The following is a 21,110-nucleotide window of genomic DNA, read 5'->3' as shown; positions in this document are numbered from 1 at the left end:
GTGAGACACATTTGCCCCTTCCCTAATACAGAACATTATAACTGCTGCCTGCATCTAAAAACTGGATCTGGATTAGTGCTGACATTCCCCCAAATATTAACATTCCTATAAACTTTCTCCCTGACAGGTTTCTGGGTGAGACCCGAGTCAGCCTACGGGATTTACTTACGTCCCCTAACCTGACGGCCACGTATAATGCCCCACTCCTGGACAGCAAGAAGCAGGGCACGGGGGTAAGTGTCACGTTAGATCTACCTTGTATAATTCCAAATCTAAGTTGGTGGCACATACAGAGGTCTCTGGGGAGATGGAGGTCTCAAGAGGAACGCAAAGAGTATATAGACTATAGGCATGAAGGAGGGATTCAGTGGGGAGAAAACCAGATGTTGGGTAAATCTCCTAGTCCAAGTAGCCAGTTGGAAGCCAAGGATAAGGTAAATGAAGGATACATATAGCATAGAACAAGGAGTTCCTCAGCAGAAGCCAAAGGCTACCCTGTAACCAAAGCAAAACCTGAGTAGAAGCCAAAGGCACCTCAATATAAGAAGAGGCTTGGGTGAAGGAAGCCCTTGTTACCTCTGCCACGTTCTGCAAGTTTAACTTCCACTAAAGTCTCTGCGCTGCCAATAAACAAGGACAAGAACCCCTTCGGGCTGATCTTGCCCAACACTAGACACAGATACCTACACCAACCCCAAGTTCCATGCACTCATGCCTATTATAAAGCTTTGTTGGGTTGAGGTGGCCATATATTTGGGCAACTGGGCAGTCTTTGGCAGGTGAATTACCTGATCATAGTTGGTAGGTGGGGTTGCTTTGAAGGCAAAGTTTTCTCCAATCCCATTGGCCTTCCAAAATTCACATCACATTATTCCAAGCCTACTTTTGGAGGTCCAACATTTTGTCAGGGTCCTCTTAGCTCATGAAAAGGCTACAAATATAGAAACATATAGTTGTATTGATCATTCAGCCAAATATGTTCTTCCATCTCAATCACATCTCAAGTGACCTTCAAGCTGGGATTTCAGGTGTATCTAGGGGATCATTCTCCCAGGTTTCACCCAAATTTGCCTCCAGGCTTCTGCCACTGCTCCACCCAAGGGGGCACAGACTGAGAACCAGTTGCACAAGGTTGTTTGGTCCAACAAACAGATCTTTAGGTCTATTCAACCCTCTCCCACCCATTTGGCCAGGACACAATGCTGCTCGTACCAAACCAAGATGGCTAATGAAGAGGAGAAAGAGTGGCTACTGCCTCTAGGCTGTTAGGGGATGTTGGGTTGGTTGTAGTACCACAAGAGCTGGGCACCATCCTTGGCGATTATGACTATAACATATCATACATTTATAGTTTGAAGGGGCCCTTTTAAGCATTTTAGAAGCACATTTGAGTATTTGGCCTCCTCGTAAGGACCCCCTGACCCCTGCACGAGCCACAGAACAGAATAACAAGGGCAGGGATATATTTAGCCTCACTCTGTAGCTTTACACTGCCTCAGCCGGGGGCTTCCTGTGGCCTCTGGACTGACTTCTCTCTCTCTGTGTATGTTGGCGCGGCCAGAGGAGCAGTTACATGGGAGGGTTTCCATCTGGTTGGATGTCACTCGCTCGGCTCGCTAGGGGGGCTTCCTGAGTCCCCAGGGCACTCAGTGGGTAACCCTGTCTGTCTGTATACTGATTGGCTGTACGGCAGACATTTAAATGAAGAATTCATTCAAAGAAAACTATGCGAATCCCTTTTATTGCTTCTTAAAGTGATACCGCTTAATGTTTTATACCGGTTTTCATTTTATTGTGTTCATTTCTGTCCAGTTAGTGGTTTTTCCATAAAATGGGCCATAAAGCAAGACAGGGCTGCTGTGTTTTGCCGGACAGGAAGCAGAGGAACTAACACGGGTGTCAGGGAATACGCTCCCACGGGAATGCACAAAAAGTGACTACAAGGCTCCTTTAAAGGTCGCCAAGCGAGCAGATCTTCTCCCGATATCCCCACCTACGGGTGGGCGATATCTGGGAAAATGTAGGCTAATGCGATATATAATGCCAATATAATTAGATCGTTTGGCTCCAGGGCCAAACAATCTAATTATATTGGCGGCAATGGGGCAGTCGGTTTGGGGGCCGCATCAACGAGCTGATGTGGTCCCCAATCCAACTAAATCTTTTAACCTGCTTGATTGATATCTGGCCAATTTCAGGCCAGATATCGGTCGGGCAGGCCCCTCGTTCCTGCCCCTAAACAGGCCAATTAGCTGCCGAATATGTCCAAGGACCCATATCGGCAGCTACAATCGGCACGTGTATGGGGACCTTTAGAGTGCAAGGCCTACACACTAGGCACAAAAACATAACTGGTCAAACCATGCCTGGAGCAGGGACCTAAACAGTCCCGAAAGCTCACATTTTCAATCTACTTAATCTATAAAAGGTTTTACTGATAATCTGTGGTCTGTGCTTAAGCAGCCAAGACACCCGGATAGTAGAATTGGGATTAATGGGTTTATTTATCATTTTGCAGGCGATATTAACCTTGCAGATATCTTACTTTCCTCCACCGGGGGCAGCCCCAGTTGTACCCCCTCCTGCACCCAAGGAGCCCACCCCATCGCTCAATGAGTTGGACACCATCACTGGTAAGTAGCATTGGTTTATTATCCCTTGCCCACCTCCAAAAACTGATCTAGCTTTCCTATTGGTACTTCAATCTTCCCCCCGCCCCCTGTTTTATTTTAATTTTCAACCTAAGGGAGAAGGAAAAAGGACCAATATGTTTAGCGGTTCTGGAGGGATTATGCAAGAATTAATTGGATTGGGTGACCAAGATCCAATAGATCAGCAGGGCAGGCCATGGTCCCAAGTAATCTGCAGAAATTCATACTAAAAGGGTTCTTGGTTATTGTCCCCATTCCCTATTAAAGGGGAAACAGCCCTTTTTGGAGACCTGTATAACCTGTGTTACAGATACGGCTGGTGAAGAGGACACGGAAGACCAGGCTGGAACTGGCGATGAAGCGGATATTGTCTCTCTGGCCCCTGGAGGAGCAGAGCAACCCACTCTCCCCAAGAAAACTGCCCCTGTCCCTGTGCAGGGATTAAAGAGAAAGAAGAGCAACTCCAAAAAACACCTCTCCAACAAGCCTCAGGACTTCCAGGTGATGGTAGCCTCTCAGCAACACTCTTGTACAACTCCACAACTATGTCAGCCCACGGCTCTGCCAGGGGAACCCATTTACACGATAGGGGGCCATTAACATTTCCTCTGGATACACACAGGGGGCAGATAGAAACCAAGCACATAGGCAGAATATACAGTTGCAATAAACACTGACCCTAAAGCAGATGCAGGCAGCAGACAGATGATATATAAAGCTGATTCATATAGGGGAATGTTGCACCCAAGTTGAATCCAAAAATACAGATCTCTATGATGAGTACAGCGCTGACTCTTCATGACTCTTCATGACTCTTCATGGTTCATGGAACAAACCATTACTGATCACAGCTCTGTACCAGGGCCTGGATATAACGATACAGCGCCAATATCAGGCAATGCCCGTTCATACCAGTGAGTCAGCAGGAAACATTGCTCAAACCCGACTCACATCCACCAGTCACCGGCACAAGACTTTCTTCTGTTCTTCCTCAAATTAAATAGATAAAATAGATTATATATAATATCTGGGTCTACCAGTCCCTCATATTAACATGTGGCTAAATTTAATCAAGCAATTAAACATTTAATCCAATAGAACATTATTTCTCATTGGCTACACGGTCTGGTAATTTTTTGGCATTACCCAAAGTCTAATAAAGTTGAATAGAGATTCAGCTTATGAATACACACTCCTTCCCTTTAGAACTCATGATTCTTTCCATGACATATTTTCATGTCTACCCTTTTATTTGTCTCATTCACTTGTATTGCCTCCAACCCACCCATCCTTGCATCCTTATTCCCCTCCACTGGGCTCCATACTTTTTGGATCACCCAGAAGAACTGTTTAGTTGTTCTTCCAAATGCCCTTCTTGTTAACCTTCAGACACTGTGGGAGTAACTGGTACCCACAAACTGTAAAATTGCCTCTGATTAGGGACAATAACTGTTGCATTGGTTGTGGACGAGGGTCTCCAAGTAACTTTAATGGTCCTCAGAGTGATCTTGAGCTCCATAGACTTCCTTGTGTGTCATCATATATAGCCCACTACCATACTGTCCATCAGTTCATCCCACTACCAGGAACACGGTCAACGTTGTCATAATGTAGGAGTCAATGTGGAGACATTTTTATGAATAACAAAATTTGGTGTCACTCATGATGGCCAAAAACCCACACAGAATGATCACCAAGGGGCCACAAGAGAATCAAAGGAGCCACTGGTCTAGTGTTTGAAATAAAGACTACAGTAAGAGGGAGAAGACTGGTAAACAGGCAGGAAGGATGCTTGCACACAAAAAGTTCAATAGGAAAAATTGAGTGAATAAAACAGAGCAGGTTGTGGGCGGAGGTACAGGCAAGGGAACCAAAATCAGCAGACTCGACAGGGTTAAATCAAAGGGTAAACAAAGACCAAGGTCCAGAGTGACCTCGGTCTTTCCAGGAATCAGTACTGGGCATGGACCAGCAGGTAAGTAGGCTGAGAACTCACCCCTGCTATTGCCAGAATAAGGAATATATATCCAGTCTCTGATGGGAGGTCTTTAGGGATTGACTGCCCCTGTAATAACACATAGAAGCTGGTATTGTACAGAACTAGGTATAGAGACTGACATAGGAACCTTAGTACCAGGTAGCGCCATACCTCTAGCCTGAGTAGGGGTAAAGGCAATTGGCTGCAATGTACATTCCTTACATTCCCCCCCTTCAGGAGCTGTTTCAGGATGCTCCAAACAAAACTTTCCCAGGAACAAAAACATTTCTCTTCTCAAAATCAAAACCAAAAAGACCAGAACATGTTGTTTTGCAGAAGCATAACTAAAATATTTTCTTCAGAAACAGTGGGGATACAAAAAACTGAAAGTTCACTGGGATCAGGCATGGCAATAACCTGGAGGGAATTTATTTTTAGCTGATCCAGAAAAGGCATAAGCTCCACTCCTGGTGGCACTGGGTCAGGCAGAAACCCCACTCCTGGTGGCACTGGGTCTGGCAGAAACCCCACTCCTGGAGTGGGTCCAAGGTCCACAGTCATGCAAAGTTCAAGGGCTTGCAAAGCTCAAGGCAGAAAGGTACAGGGAACGGGTTCCAGAATCGGGTTCAGGGGTGCTTCCCAGCAGGGTGACCAGTGAGTAAGTGGACCTGAGAACTGGCCACTGCTATTGCCATAATGGGAATATATATGGGATCTCTGCTGGGAGGTCTCTAGGGAATGGCTGCTCCAGTCAATAAGCAGAGCATCTGGGAGTAACAGACAGAACTAGGGATAGAGACTGACATAGGAACCTCAGTAGAGGGAAAGCCCATAGCCCATACCTCTAGCCTGCCTAAGTAGAGTAGGGGTAAAAGCAAACGGCTAAATTGCACAAGGTAACTGGTTTAAACCCCATAGAGGGCAAGTCATGGGATAACTTCATACATTTGGTTTGCCTCAGCCACCCTTGTCTATTAGACACACGCTAACATACTCTGCTATTCTCACCCTTCTTATAGGTTCGTGTTCGAGTGATAGAAGGGAGGCAGATCCCAGGGATTAACATCAAACCTGTTGTCAAAGTCACAGTTGCTGGGCAGACCAAGAGAACCCGGATACGCAAAGGGAACAACCCATATTTCGATGAGGTGAGGTGCTTGCTGGTTGATTTTGGGCTGTTGTTCTTCTGTACAAGACTCTGATCAGAGCTCCAGTGTAGGAAAGTCCTAAAACATAAGTCACAAGAGAGTTATTATTATTATCCTTTATTGATAAAGTAATGACAAATTCTACAGGTATATTACAACAATTCATTGTTATAAAAATGCATTTGGGTTCTTTTTTGCTTTCTCTCTACAGACATTTTTCTTCAATTTTTTTGAGTCCCCTTCTGAACTCTTTGATGAACCCGTGTTCCTGACTGTAAGTACTTGAGCCTGTCAATGTGACGGCACTTTGTAATGCCTGGCAAAGTTACTCTATTTCCTCCAGCGCTCTGCAGATTGGAATAAAAGCTTATATCTTATAGGCAGGGGTGGGTGTTCAATATGGTCTAGTGTTTTGGGCACATGGTCTGAAGGGACAGATATTATAGGGATTGGTGTGTGGGGAAACTAGAGGGTAGGAGATGAGGGAAGGGGTAGACAAGTATAGAGGTAGAGGTAGAGGAAAGAGGAGATCATAGAAGAAAGGACAGAAGAAAAGAGATTAAGGAAGAAAGAAGGAGAAGGAAAGTTAAAATTAGGGATAGAAGAAGAAAGAAGGAAAGAACGACAGAAGAAAAACATCAGGCAGAAGACATGCTATGAAATCCCAGATATGGTAGGGATTGGTGTATGGGGAAACTAGAAGGTAGGAGGGGAGGGAAGAGGTAGACAAGTGTAAAGGTGGAGGAAAGAGGAGAACATAGAAGAAAGGACGGACGAGAAAAGGTAAAAAAAAGAGAGAAGGAAGGTTAAAATTAGGGTTAGGAGATGGAAGAAGGAAAGAGCGACAGAAGAAAAGTTTCAAGCAGAAGACAAGCTATAAAAACATAAGAAGTCTTCTTCTAACAGACTAGCCATAGATACAGTAAGTGGCCACCCGCTTGTTAAATACATCTTCTCCTTCCCATGGTGCTGGCTTTATTTTTGGCCATCCCTCAAATGAAGCTAAACTGTGTGAGCCACGATTTTAAAACGTTGATAGGGATAAGCCTGGATATCCAAAGAGATATTTCTACCGAGACCTGGAGGAACCCTATCAATGATGTCTCTTAGATTAGATTTATGGAAAGACATTAGTCGTTATCTCTGATGTTATTATGTACTTCCCCTTAGGAGCTTGGCTGTATTGGGTATCCAATGCCCCGAAGATCCATTGCTTTCTATAAAACACATTAACTGCCTGTTCTACTCCATAGGTTCTCGATTCCCGCTCCCTCCGAACAGACTCAGTGATTGGTGAATTCCGGGTAATTACATTTCCATACTAATTGTATCATCTCGGGTTCCCTACACTCTTGTTCCCATGGTAACTCCAAAATATAGATTTCGGATCAATGTAAATAGGAAACGTAAAAGAGAAGTGTCATAAGTTCCCACCTGTGTTCTATATGGTCGGGCAGGAATAGTCTGAACCAACATGGAATGATTTTAATGAAAATAATAATAAGAAACTTTCTGTTCTTGTGCAGATGGACGTCGGAATGATTTATGGAGAATCAAGTAAGTTGTTTGTAGCTGTTGGACCCTTGGCACAGACAGGAACTGGAGATCCCTCTAGGCCGTGACTAATAAGCATCCCAGAAATGCCTGATCCACTCCTAGGGGAATCCAAAGATAAACTTAGTAATGAATGTACCGCTGGGGGTGGAATCCAGGAGCGTGAAGGCCCAACTCTCATGTCTGTGCCAAGTCTCACAGAACCTCAATAGGGATCTACAGTCTCCTCCTAGATAAACCCAGTCATCTACAACAGGAATTATTCATTAAATATTTGTTATAAAATAAAGAGAAAGAGGTTGGTTGGACTACAGATTTTGGGCCCCTTCTCCAATGGGCTTTTGGTCAGACTAGTAAGTGATGAGCAGCTCCACCATCGTGCTTGACAAAGGGGGTTGCACTTCAGCAATACAAAACTGCAAGGGCTTTGTTTTGTACCACCATCACCAGGGACATCACAGGAACATAGTTTTCAATAAAATCCCCACAGGCCTCTCTTTCAAGATGGACTCTAGTTCCATAAGCAGTAGGCCCTTTGTAACCTCCCTCTAGGTAAGTCCAATCTCCCCTGAGTACTGCTCTTCCTGGGTCAGGACAGCTCTCTGCACAGGCTTGGGGCCTGAAGGACTCACAGTGGAGTATTCCATTATAGGGGCAGGGGGAGAGCTAATGGAGCAAGAGGGCCATCTACTGGCCATAATCAAGCAGCTTCTTTACACTTCCAGCAGAAATCAATGACAGGGAATTGGGTTCATTTATCCGGGTGTGTTCCCAATAGAAATGAACCGGGTTTCCCTCTCTATACGGATTCAGAGCTGAGCTGGGAGCCCATAGTATTGTCCTACGCCCCAGAATTATTGGAAATTGATACCAAGATTCAGGGTTGCCAATGCCCTGTCTCAATTAACTTTGCACCCCTCCCACGTGCCCTCCTTCCATCATAGATTCCCTATGGCTGCCCTTCTATGTTACCTATCTAACATGAGAGAGGGATACAGGGCTAGAAAATGACCATTAACAATAATTAGGCTAAGAATGAGTTGCAATATTCCCTAAAGATTCATTTCCTTAATGTAAAATTTAATTCAATTTATACAATTTACTGATTTCTAAACTTAATTAAGTATAAATAACCATCATGATTTTTTTTCATGATGGTTAGTATATTTAATATATTTCTTTAAAAAAAATCAAATTGGAAAAACTCAATCATGTTAAGTCACAGAGCAAAAAGCTGAATTTTTGGTTTTATTTGAGTTTTCTTATTATGAGTGGAGTGTGAGCGCCATCTATGTGTGCCCTAAGGAACTGCGGTTCACATCAACAGTCACAATTAAAACCTAATTAATTAAAAACCTACTAATTCAATTTTTTTTCAATGGCCTCTTTAGAGAAAACATTAAAAAGAAATACAATTCAAAAATATACAGTTTTGCCAGATGAAAGCAAATAATAAATGATTACAAGAAGCTATTTTTTAAAATGAAATATGTACCTTTTGGATCTACTTAAAAATCATTTAAACATTGAAAAAAGCCAATTTTGCCCCCAATAAGGGGTAATTATATCTTAGTTGGGATCAAGTACAGGTACTGTTTTATTATTACAGAGAAAAGGGAATCATTTAACCATTAAATAAACCCAATAGGGCTGTTCTGCCCCAATAAGGGGTAATTATATCTTAGTTGGGATCAAGTACAGGTACTGTTTTATTATTACAGAGAAAAGGGAATCATTTAACCATGAAATAAACCCAATAGGGCTGTTCTGCCCCCAATAAGGGGTAATTATATATATATACCATAAAGTGAATATTCTAATGGTTATTAATGTGGGGAATGGATAAATAAGGATGTGGGTCTGTTCCAGAACATGCCTTCCTCAGGAAGTGGCTTCTCCTCTCCGACCCAGACGATTTCTCCGCGGGGGCCAAGGGGTACCTGAAGGTCAGCCTCTATGTACTTGGGCCTGGAGATGAGAGCCCGGTGAGTATTTGGTTACACTTGGACTGATCCATAAAATTGTCAGTGGGTGGGTGGAATGTATAATGGGCAAATGCACTGAGAACCCCCTAAATGTAAGGGGAGGTATTCACTCTATATAATGACTGAGAAAGGTAAAAAACTGTTTTCCCCCCTCTGGGGCAAATTAGAGAGGCTTCAGATGGGGTTTTTGCCTTCCTCTGGATCAACTAGCAGTTAGGCAGGTTATATATAGGCATTATGGTTGAACTTGATGGACATACGTCTTTTTTCAACCCAACTTACTATGTTACTATGTAAAGGTCAAATGGTAATATGTGTTTTCTTACCCTATATGACATATGGAGCACTGCAAGGGATTCTGGGATATGAGGAAAGTAGAATTTTTGCAGAAAACTTGTTGCTGTACATATGAGGGAGCCATAGGGTTTGTTAGTAATACACCCCCTATTTGTATGTATATATATCTTTATTTATAAAGCGCTACTTATGTACCCAGCGCTGTACAGTAGAATACATTACAAACAGGGGGTTATTAAGATAATAATAGATAAATACACAGTATAACAATAAATATACATAAATACAAGATACAATTGTAATAAGCTAAGAGTCAAAGGGACAAGAGGATGGAGGTCCCTGCCCCGTAGAGCTTACAATCTATATATATATACACTATTACTGTAGGCTCAGGCACCCCATTGTGGTATCATCCCTACCTTATCAGGAACATACACAAGGCTCTTAGATGTTGGGCTCTAGTCCTGAACGAATGGAACTATAGGAAGGTGGCTTTACCCATGTTTTCATCCATCAGTTGGATACAGATCAGTATCTGCCAGTGTAGTGCCACCTATTGACTATGTGTCTGGCTAGACTCACCTGTTGAGGGGAAGAGCAAAGTTCCCTATGGTTGAAATGACTAATGGACCTTCTTTGTATTTGCAGGTAGAGAAAAAGGAGGTCTCGGAAGACAAGGAGGACATTGAGGGGAACTTGCTGCGACCGGCCGGGGTGTCCCTGCGAGGAGCCCACCTTACTCTGAAGATTTACAGGGCGGAAGATCTGCCGCAGAGTAGGTGTCAACTTTGGGGGGAGCCTCCTCAACACCTGGAAGCTGAATGTTTCCACCTCCCAACATGGAATCTGTGTATTATTGTGTTGTTGTGTTGTGTTGGGAAGGAAACACTGATATTTCAGCAGGACCTGGGATATACACAGGTTTAGTGTTTACAGAGTCACACCAGGTCAGGAAATGAGACACGGACTTCCCGGCTCAACCTTCTTTGTGTTGGGGGATTCCAGTAAGGCTCCTATGGAACCAAGATGGAGGCTGTAGGGTCAGCCAATAACACACCAAGTGCTGGGTTAGAGAGGAAGGGCAGCATTCAAGTTTTATTGTCTTGGGTGATAAATGTTCTCATTAGAGAACAAACAAGCACGACGTGAGCTTCAGCTCTGGAACCAGACACAGTTTCTAGAGGATAGAGGTTTCTAAAGCAAAATCAGCCAAAAATGTTCCCTGGAGGCTTGTTACCTTGGAGCCTCTGCCAATATTATCTGCTTGTAGCGAGACAATAACAAAATGATGCCCAATTGTAATATAGTGGTGGGAATATAGAGATATTTCTGCCAGAAGCCATTGTTTTTTTCACTATTAAGATCCCCCATATCTCTATCACATAGGGCTTGTGTGACTATTGTGTGGGGCTGTTGGCCAGCAGGAGCTCATGTGGGCTTTTTGGTGGCCAAAATGAAGGAACTAGGAAAGAGCATGTCCCATGTCGACAGGGGTTCTGTAACAGCTGATTGGATGAGTTTCCTCTGATTGACAGGCCATCAGTAACGGCGCAAGTGTGGTTTAACTACGGTTCCTATTAGTCATACAGCAGCCAATGACAATAAAGGCCTATGCCTCCGCAATTATACCTAGTCCCTTCCTATATTTAGTTTCCATGTTGGCCCACTCCCTAGCAGCTGAGGGACAGGACTGGTACAATGGGCTGTGGGGCACTATAGCTAATCTAGCACCCTCTAGTCGCCTGGATCACCTCAGGGAATTCCTCTATCCTGATTCCCTATCCACTGGGATCCCTACACTACAGGCAATATGGCCTGGGAGAGATACCTCCAATCTGACACTCCTATGTAGGAGCTCAGAACTGCTCTTTCTAGCTCACCCTAACTGCCTTACACCCCTAGAGTGGTACTGATATGGGGCTACACCTGCCACTATGTAATGCCTCAATTATGGGGCCCTGTACCCCGACTTCAACTGGGCTCGTGCCCTGGGCTCACAGCAACATCCCCCCTGTTCCTCAGGTGGAAGCAAAGAGAAAGTGCCCCTCCTTTACCAGCACTGTATCAAAGTGAGGCAGGAAGTGGTCACCCCACCTTCTATCCAATAGCATCCACATGTAAATGAACTTAGATACATTCCCTTCTGCTCAGCAACTAAGGGACTTTAACCTGTAGGGATTTAAAGCCATAAGGGCTACTAAACTTTTGGTTCCCTACATCACTTAACATCAAACCATTCAAAGAAAGTGGAGATCCATTGGTCAACTCATTCTAACCAATGACAAGGAACAGTGAGCTCCATGAATCCATTAGATGAAAGACAAACCAAGTTTCCTTGTTGGCCCACTCCCTAGCAGCTGAGGGACAGGACTGGTACAATAGGCTGTGGGGCACTATAGCTAAGCTAATGCCACACCCCGTAGTGGATCCCCTCATAGAATTCTCTATCCTGGCAATATGGCCTGGGGGAGATACCTCCCATCTGACACTCCAATGTTGGAGCTCAGAACTGCTCATTCGAGCTCAACCCTGAACTGCCTTACACCCCTAGAGTGGTACTGGTAAATGAACTTACTTAGATACATTCCCTTCTGCCCGGGCAAATAAGGGAATTGAACCTGTAGGGATTAAAAACCAAAGGGGGCTATTAACCTTTTGGATCCCTACATCACTTAACATGAAGATCAAAGACACTTGGATGCTATAGGATATCCATCTTGCTGGGGCAAGTCAAGGTGCCAACTCAAACACTGCCAACCATGTTGCACTGATCCCAACCCCTCTGAGATATCCTCTTCTAGCTCCTGTAGCCCAAATATTGGCCAAGTAGGCCAGCCCAATATATTTATACTTAATCCATAGGACAGTGATATGAGATACCTGGTACCTGTGGGTTCTGCCTACTGGCCTGGGCTTCATTCTAGTGAGATGGCCAGGGGGAGGCTGGTTCTGCTGAGGGAGAGGCTACACTGAGGGAAACACTGACTGTAATTATTCTTTCTCCTAGTGGACGATGCTGTGCTGGACAATGTCAAACAGATCTTTGGCTTTGACAGCAACAAGAAAAACTTGGTGGATCCCTTTGTGGAAGTCAGTTTTGCGGGGAAGATGGTAAGTACAGATCAACTCTAGCGCCCCCTGCAGAATCCATCTGGTACAGGCCCTTTTGAATTTGCCCCATAGTGCCGCAAACATACATTCCCTAGAGCTTTTTACATTTAAGAAATTCAGTGAAAAAATGTCTCTGTTTAACCTTATTCACTGATAGAGACTTACAACCTGCAGCAACGTATTATAATGGGGGCCACTAGGTGGCGCTGCTGCTCCATCGCTGCTTCCATTACAGTAATTACATTCCTTCTGCTTCCCATTCTGGATTTGCCTCTGTTCTACTCACAGTTTCACTGCCACTGGATTTAGTTGTTATTAGATATTTATCTCTCCTGTAATGGGGCGTAACTTCCCTGCAGCAGAGACTGAGGCCGCAGAGCTCACACTTATTCCCTCCTACTAACAACATTGCCATTACGTCTAATCCTACCAAATGGCCCGCAGAGTACCAGCCTGATATCCTATGTAGGGAAGAGAGAGACCGACGCTCCTGTAGGGATGAGACTGACGCTCCCGTAGGGATGAGACCGACGCTCCCGTAGGGACGAGACCGACGCTCCCGTAGGGACGAGACCGACGCTCCCGTAGGGACGAGACCGACGCTCTTGTAGGGATGAGACTGACGCTCCTGTAGGGATGAGACTGACGCTCCTGTAGGGATGAGACCGACGCTCCTGTAGGGATGAGACTGACGCTCCTGTAGGGATGAGACTGACGCTCCTGTAGGGATGAGACCGACGCTCCTGTAGGGATGAGACCGACGCTCCTGTAGGGATGAGACCGACGCTCCCGTAGGGATGAGACCGACGCTCCTGTAGGGATGAGACCGACGCTCCCGTAGGGATGAGACCGACGCTCCTGTAGGGATGAGACTGACGCCCCTGTAGGGATGAGACCGACGCTCCTGTAGGGATGAGACCGACGCTCCTGTAGGGATGAGACTGACGCTCCTGTAGGGATGAGACTGACGCTCCTGTAGGACTGAGTCTCAAGGGAGAGACTGACAATGATGAGACTGACGCTCCCGTAGGGATGAGACTGACGCTCCTGTAGGGACGAGACTGACGCTCCCGTAGGGATGAGACTGACGCTCCCGTAGGGATGAGACTGACGCTCCCGTAGGGATGAGACTGACGCTCCCGTAGGGATGAGACTGACGCTCCCGTAGGGATGAGACTGACGCTCCCGTAGGGATGAGACTGACGCTCCTGTAGGGATGAGACTGACGCTCCTGTAGGACTGAGTCTCAAGGGAGAGACTGACAATGATGAGACTGACGCTCCTGTAGGGATGAGACTGACGCTCCTGTAGGGACGAGACTGACGCTCCCGTAGGGATGAGACTGACGCTCCCGTAGGGATGAGACTGACGCTCCCGTAGGGATGAGACTGACGCTCCTGTAGGGATGAGACTGACGCTCCCGTAGGGATGAGACTGACGCTACTGTAGGGATGAGACTGACGCTCCTGTAGGGATGAGACTGACGCTCCCGTAGGGATGAGACTGACGCTCCCGTAGGGATGAGACTGACGCTCGCGTAGGGATGAGACTGACGCTCGCATAGGGATGAGACTGACGCTCGCGTAGGGATGAGACTGACGCTCGCATAGGGATGAGACTGACGCTCCTGTAGGGATGAGACCGACGCTACTGTAGGGATGAGACCGACGCTCCTGTAGGGATGAGACTGACGCTCCCGTAGGGATGAGACCGACGTTCCTGTAGGACTGAGTCTCAAGGGAGAGACTGACAATGATGAGACTGACGCTCCCGTAGGGATGAGACTGACGCTCCTGTAGGGATGAGACTGACGCTCCTGTAGGGATGAGACTGACGCTCCCGTAGGGATGAGACTGACGCTCCTGTAGGGATGAGACTGACGCTCCTGTAGGGATGAGACTGACGCTCCTGTAGGGATGAGACTGACGCTCCCGTAGGGATGAGACTGACGCTCGCATAGGGATGAGACTGACGCTCCTGTAGGGATGAGACTGACGCTCCTGTAGGGATGAGACTGACGCTCCTGTAGGGATGAGACTGACGCTCCTGTAGGGATGAGACTGACGCTCCTGTAGGGATGAGACTGACGCTCCTGTAGGGATGAGACTGACGCTCCTGTAGGGATGAGACCAACGATTCCGTAGGGATGAGACTGACCCCCAGTAGGGATGAGACTGACCCCCAGTAGGGATGAGACTGACGCTCCTGTAGGGATGAGACTGACGCTCCTGTAGGGATGAGACTGACGCTCCTGTAGGGATGAGACTGACGCTCCCTTAAGGATGAGACTGACGCTCCTGTAGGGATGAGACTGACGCTCCTGTAGGGATGAGACTGACGCTCCTGTAGGGATGAGACTGACGCTACTGTAGGGATGAGACCGACGCTCCCGTAGGGATGAGACTGACGCTCCCGTAGGGATGAGACCGACGCTCCTGTAGGGATGAGACCGACGCTCCCGTAGGGATGAGACTGACGCTCCCGTAGGGATGAGACTGACGCTCCTGTAGGGATGAGACTGACGCTCCTGTAGGGATGAGACTGACGCTCCTGTAGGGATGAGACTGACGCTCGCATAGGGATGAGACTGACGCTCCTGTAGGGATGAGACTGACCCCCAGTAGGGATGAGACTGACGCTCCTGTAGGGATGAGACTGACGCTCCTGTAGGGATGAGACTGACGCTCCTGTAGGGATGAGACCGACGCTCCTGTAGGGATGAGACTGACGCTCCTGTAGGGATGAGACTGACGCTCCTGTAGGGATGAGACTGACGCTCCCTTAAGGATGAGACTGATGCTCCTGTAGGGATGAGACCGACGCCCCTGTAGGGATGAGACTGACGCTACTGTAGGGATGAGACTGACGCTCCTGTAGGGATGAGACTGACGCTCCTGTAGGGATGAGACTGACGCTCCCGTAGGGATGAGACTGACGCTCCTGTAGGGATGAGACTGACGCTCCTGTAGGGATGAGACTGACGCTCCTGTAGGGATGAGACTGACGCTCCTGTAGGGATGAGACTGACGCTCCTGTAGGGATGAGACTGACGCTCCCTTAAGGATGAGACTGACGCTCCTGTAGGGATGAGACTGACGCTCCTGTAGGGATGAGACTGACGCTCCTGTAGGGATGAGACTGACGCTCCCGTAGGGATGAGACTGACGCTCCTGTAGGGATGAGACTGACGCTCCCGTAGGGATGAGACTGACGCTCCTGTAGGGATGAGACTGACGCTCCCGTAGGGATGAGACTGACGCTCCTGTAGGGATGAGACTGACGCTACTGTAGGGATGAGACTGACGCTCCCGTAGGGATGAGACTGACGCTCCTGTAGGGATGAGACTGACGCTCCCGTAGGGATGAGACTGACGCTACTGTAGGGATGAGACCGATGCTCCTGTAGGGATGAGACCGACGCTCCTGTAGGGATGAGACCGACGCTCCTGTAGGGATGAGACTGACGCTCCCTTAAGGATGAGACTGACGCTCCTGTAGGGATGAGACTGACGCTCCTGTAGGGATGAGACTGACGCTCCTGTAGGGATGAGACTGACGCTCCCTTAAGGATGAGACTGACGCTCCTGTAGGGATGAGACTGACGCTCCCTTAAGGATGAGACTGACGCTCCTGTCGGGATGAGACTGACGCTCCTGTAGGGATGAGACTGACGCTCCTGTAGGGATGAGACTGACGCTCCTGTAGGGATGAGACTGACGCTCCTGTAGGGATGAGACTGACGCTCCCGTAGGGATGAGACTGACGCTCCCTTAAGGATGAGACTGACGCTCCTGTAGGGATGAGACTGACGCTCCCTTAAGGATGAGACTGACGCTCCTGTAGGGATGAGACTGACGCTCCTGTAGGGATGAGACTGACGCTACTGTAGGGATGAGACTGACGCTCCCTTAAGGATGAGACTGACGCTCCTGTAGGGATGAGACTGACGCTCCCTTAAGGATGAGACTGACGCTCCTGTCGGGATGAGACTGACGCTCCTGTAGGGATGAGACTGACGCTCCTGTAGGGATGAGACTGACGCTCCTGTAGGGATGAGACCGACGCTCCTGTAGGGATGAGACTGACGCTCCTGTAGGGATGAGACTGACGCTCCCTTAAGGATGAGACTGACGCTCCTGTAGGGATGAGACTGACGCTCCCTTAAGGATGAGACTGACGCTCCTGTCGGGATGAGACTGACGCTCCTGTAGGGATGAGACCGACGCTCCTGTAGGGATGAGACTGACGCTCCTGTAGGGATGAGACTGACGCTCCTGTAGGGATGAGACTGACGCCTCTCTTGTTCCAGCTCCTCAGTAAGATCATGGAGAAGAACGCCAACCCGCAGTGGAGTCAGTCCATCACTCTTCCCATCAGGGTGAGCAGAACCCCCCTCAGTTGTGTTTCCAACCACGGACCCCTGGGGCCCCTCTCAATTTTATTTCTCATTTTTCCTTTCTCTCCCGACAGTTCCCCTCTATGTGTGAAAAAATGCGCATCCGCCTGTTGGACTGGTGAGTTGGACTTTGCTGTTGCGCATGTTGTGCAGCTACAACTCTGCCGCCTTTGAGTTGCTGTTATTGTCTGTGCGGATTGTGTGACCTTTAGTTATGGCCGAAGCTGAGGGAAAGTTCCATAAGGCTGAATGGGTTCAGGTATTATTGGGCTGAACCAAGAAGGTTCTGCGGCGCTGAAGCACCTCAATGTCTAAGGCACAGCAGGTCACCTTGCACCCCAGTAGCCGCTTATTTTCTCTCCTGCAATAAAGGCACCCGACCCTTCCTTGATACCATCTACTCTATCCACCAGCACCACTACTTCGGGGTCTGTAGATTGCAAGCTCTGCAGATCAGCACTGTGCTATTCTGAAGTCGTAGCAGGGAAAGGAAGGACTGTGAGAATGGAGCCAACCTGCGCCTCGGGGGGACCGTAACCCTCCTCTGACCCCTCCATTCTCCTTTAGGCTCCCACCGCAGCCCATAACTCTCCCCCGGCCCGGCCATTATTCCCTCCTGGCCCCACATGAAAGCGCCGCCGCATTGGATTTTCCTGCCTCAACGTCCTACGGAGAACTATTTTTATCTCTGGGAATTCCACCGCATCCCAAATTCCTTCTGCTTTACTCGCAGCGAGGGACACTCAGACCGGACGCTGCCGCATCGTCCCGCTTCTGTTGTGGCTTCCTATTGGCTGCACAGCCCTTGGCAGCCATCTTGCTAAGCCCGCGAGGGCCAAGAACAGCAATAAACACAAGTAGCCATTACTGGTGTCAATGAGCAGTCGGCGGAGATTAAACTGCCGGCTTCAAAGGCTGCGGCGCAGGCCGCCCCGGGAATACTGGGGAGAAGGGGTAATTATTCCCCCAGTGGGAGGAAGATAAATGCTGCACTTTTCCCTCTCATTTATTTCCACCTCTAATCGCTTTAACATGCTCCCGATTTGCTTTATTTCTGCCAGTTTCCTTGGCTTTCCCATAATGCACCCTGGCCCCTTCCCTAACATACGCCATGAAATGATCTTTCAGGGATGTTCAACATAGAGGGGGGGCATTCTGTTCTCTGTGGGACCCTAGCCCCCCATCCCCAATAAATAACATTGCACTTACAAGTGAGAATCTTACTACTTACTTGTCAACTTACTCCCCTGTCCCAGCACTGCTCATTGGTTTATTCTCCCCTCCTGCGTCCTAGGCAGGTCTGGACTGGGACTCATAATAGTCCTTGGCATTCCAAGTACCCAGGGGCCCAACCAGCCCCCCCCAGCCCAATAAATAGTGAGTGTCTATGGCATCTTACAGCAGCCCCTCTGGCATTTGCCGGAACCCACAGGTTGCCAGTCCGGGCCTGCTGCCTCCCCCCCATGAATACAGCACTTGCAAATTCAGGTAGCAATGTATTCACAGGCAGCACTGTATTTATAGGGGTGGACTCCAGTCTCTCTATGGTCTATTTTGGGGGGCAAAGACCTGCAACAATACATTTAGCATACAAAGCAAGGTGCAACACCAGTGTTTTGTACTTTGCACCCTGAGTGGTAAATAACCCCTTATAGGGAAAAGTGCAAAATTCAGAACTAAATGGTTGTCCCCACAATCCCAGAGAAGTATTGGCAGTTTTGGGGTGAAATGTACCAATAATACTGCATATTAACCTTATTGGTGCATCTCACACCAGTTTTTGTGAATCATTCCAAGCTGTGGCAGGATCCAGTGGCAGGATTAGGGGCTGACTTGGTTCCATGTATGAACATGAACCGCCATGGCTATGTGTTGGGGATAGTACCAGGGTTCTTCTATTGAAGGCTTGGACTTGGAGCAAGCCAGTTGGATCCATCTAGTTGACCTCCCAAGTCTTTGCTTGGAGTAGTTTCAGGGTTCCCTAGTGACCATGAACAGAATTAATCAGAGCAGACTAACCGCAAGTTGCTAGGAGCATTTAAGGGTGCAAGTACTTTCCTTAATACTAGAAAATAAGCCCTTATGAATGTTTTGGAGGCCTTGTGTTGCTAAGTACATGACAGGTACCCACAATTGTGGCTTCTCCCACTGATCTCCAGGTAAATACGTCGTTGGGATGTCGGTTCTCCTCTAATTCGATTCTCTTGCATCTCTAGGGACCGCCTCACCCACAACGATATCATCGGCACCACCTACCTGAGCATGTCCAAAATCTCAGCTCCTGGCGGCGAGATTGAAGGTACCGTCAGATCTTCTCATTTCCATCCCTGCTGTGGGGCTTGGTTTGGTCTTGGTGTTTGGCTTTTGGCTGCACTGGTGGTTTGGTGTTTATTGGTTCCTTGATCATTGGTGGGACCCAAGGGTAGAGATCTGTGCTGTGATTTCTATGGCCACAAGCTGGATCCAGTACTTACTGTAGGTACCTACAGTAGCCCCCGGGCTGATAGATTGAACCTCTGGCAGCAGCGACTTAATGAAGAGTTAAAAAACCCATTTCCACATGGAAGGAGCAACGTGTAGGAGAATGGTAAAATAATTTCCACTTTTAGTCAACCTTACACTCGGCTTTTCCACCTTTTTTTTTAGCATCTTTATTATTTCATGTCAAGGTGGAAAAACATTAGTTTAAATATCTCTCACATATGTGTTTCCATTGCACCAGAACTAAACCAATATACATACGTTATATCATCAGCCCCAGTTTATTTTTTTGCCTTTGGACGAGGAATCCTTCTTGGCCGCAGAAAGAGGGAGCCCGACAGAATGTTCCAGAGCAGAAAGAGGGACCCAACAAAATGTTCCGGAGCAATTTCAACTCTTGAACAGATAGATAGATAGATAGATAATGGATATATAGATAGATAGATGATAGATAGATGATAGATAGATAGATAGATAGATAGATAGATAGATAGATAGATAGATAATGGATATATAGATAGATAGATAGATAGATAGATAGATAGATAGATGATAGATTAGATAGATAGATAGATAGATAGATAAATAGATAGATAAATAGATGATAGATAGATAGATAGATAGATAGATAGATGATAGATAGATGATAGATAGATGATAGATAGATAGATAGATAGATAGATAGATAGATAGATAGATAGATAGATAGATAGATAGATAGATAGATAGATAGATAGATACAGTAGTTAGATAGATAGATAGATAGATAGATAGATAGATAGATAGATAGATAGATAATGGATATATAGATAGATAGATAGATAATGGATAGATAGATAGATAGATAGATAGATAGATAATGGATATATATATAGATAGATAGATAGATGATAGATAGATAATGGATATATATATATATAGATAGATAGATAGATAGATAGATAATGGATAGATAGATAGATAGATAGATAGATAGATAGATGATAGATAGATAGATAGATAGATAGATAGATAGATAGATAGATGATAGATAGATAGATAGATAGATAGATACAGTAGTTAGATAGATAGATAGATAGATAGATAGATAGATAATGGATATATAGATAGATAGATAGATAGATAGATAGATAATGGATAGATAGATAGATAGATAGATAGATAGATAGATAGATAGATAATGGATATATAGATAGATAGATAGATAGATAGATAGATAGATAGATAGATAGATAGATAGATAGATAGATAATGGATAGATAGATAGATGATAGATAGATGATAGATAGATGATAGATAGATGATAGATAGATGATAGATAGATAGATAGATAGATAGATAGATAGATAGATGATAGATAGATGATAGATAGATAGATAGATAGATAGATAGATAGATGATAGATAGATGATAGATAGATGATAGATAGATGATAGATAGATGATAGATAGATACAGTAGTTAGATAGATAGATAGATAGATACAGTAGTTAGATAGATAGATAGATAG

General features: G+C 46.3%; 1 protein-coding gene across 8 annotated transcripts in view; it reads left to right on the top strand.

Moving 5' to 3' along the window:
* Positions 1 to 21,110, top strand: part of LOC100488564 (dysferlin) — a 204,524-nt gene that overhangs the window by 37,565 nt on the left and 145,849 nt on the right. For all 8 annotated transcript variants that reach the window (XM_031895266.1, XM_031895263.1, XM_031895269.1 and 5 more), the window contains exons 4-16: positions 128 to 233; positions 2,519 to 2,633; positions 2,962 to 3,152; positions 5,649 to 5,777; positions 5,989 to 6,051; positions 7,031 to 7,081; positions 7,304 to 7,334; positions 9,201 to 9,316; positions 10,262 to 10,388; positions 12,621 to 12,724; positions 17,034 to 17,102; positions 17,195 to 17,238; positions 19,337 to 19,419. In XM_031895266.1, the coding sequence (XP_031751126.1) occupies positions 128 to 233; positions 2,519 to 2,633; positions 2,962 to 3,152; positions 5,649 to 5,777; positions 5,989 to 6,051; positions 7,031 to 7,081; positions 7,304 to 7,334; positions 9,201 to 9,316; positions 10,262 to 10,388; positions 12,621 to 12,724; positions 17,034 to 17,102; positions 17,195 to 17,238; positions 19,337 to 19,419 (1,229 nt within the window). The remainder of the gene's footprint in view (positions 1 to 127; positions 234 to 2,518; positions 2,634 to 2,961; positions 3,153 to 5,648; positions 5,778 to 5,988; positions 6,052 to 7,030; positions 7,082 to 7,303; positions 7,335 to 9,200; positions 9,317 to 10,261; positions 10,389 to 12,620; positions 12,725 to 17,033; positions 17,103 to 17,194; positions 17,239 to 19,336; positions 19,420 to 21,110) is intronic.

This window comes from Xenopus tropicalis, chromosome 1 (genome assembly GCF_000004195.4).
Source record: "Xenopus tropicalis strain Nigerian chromosome 1, UCB_Xtro_10.0, whole genome shotgun sequence".
Classification (NCBI taxonomy): domain Eukaryota; kingdom Metazoa; phylum Chordata; class Amphibia; order Anura; family Pipidae; genus Xenopus; species Xenopus tropicalis.
The sequence above is the reverse complement of the archived record's forward strand: the minus strand, read 5'-3'. Positions and strand labels throughout refer to the sequence as shown.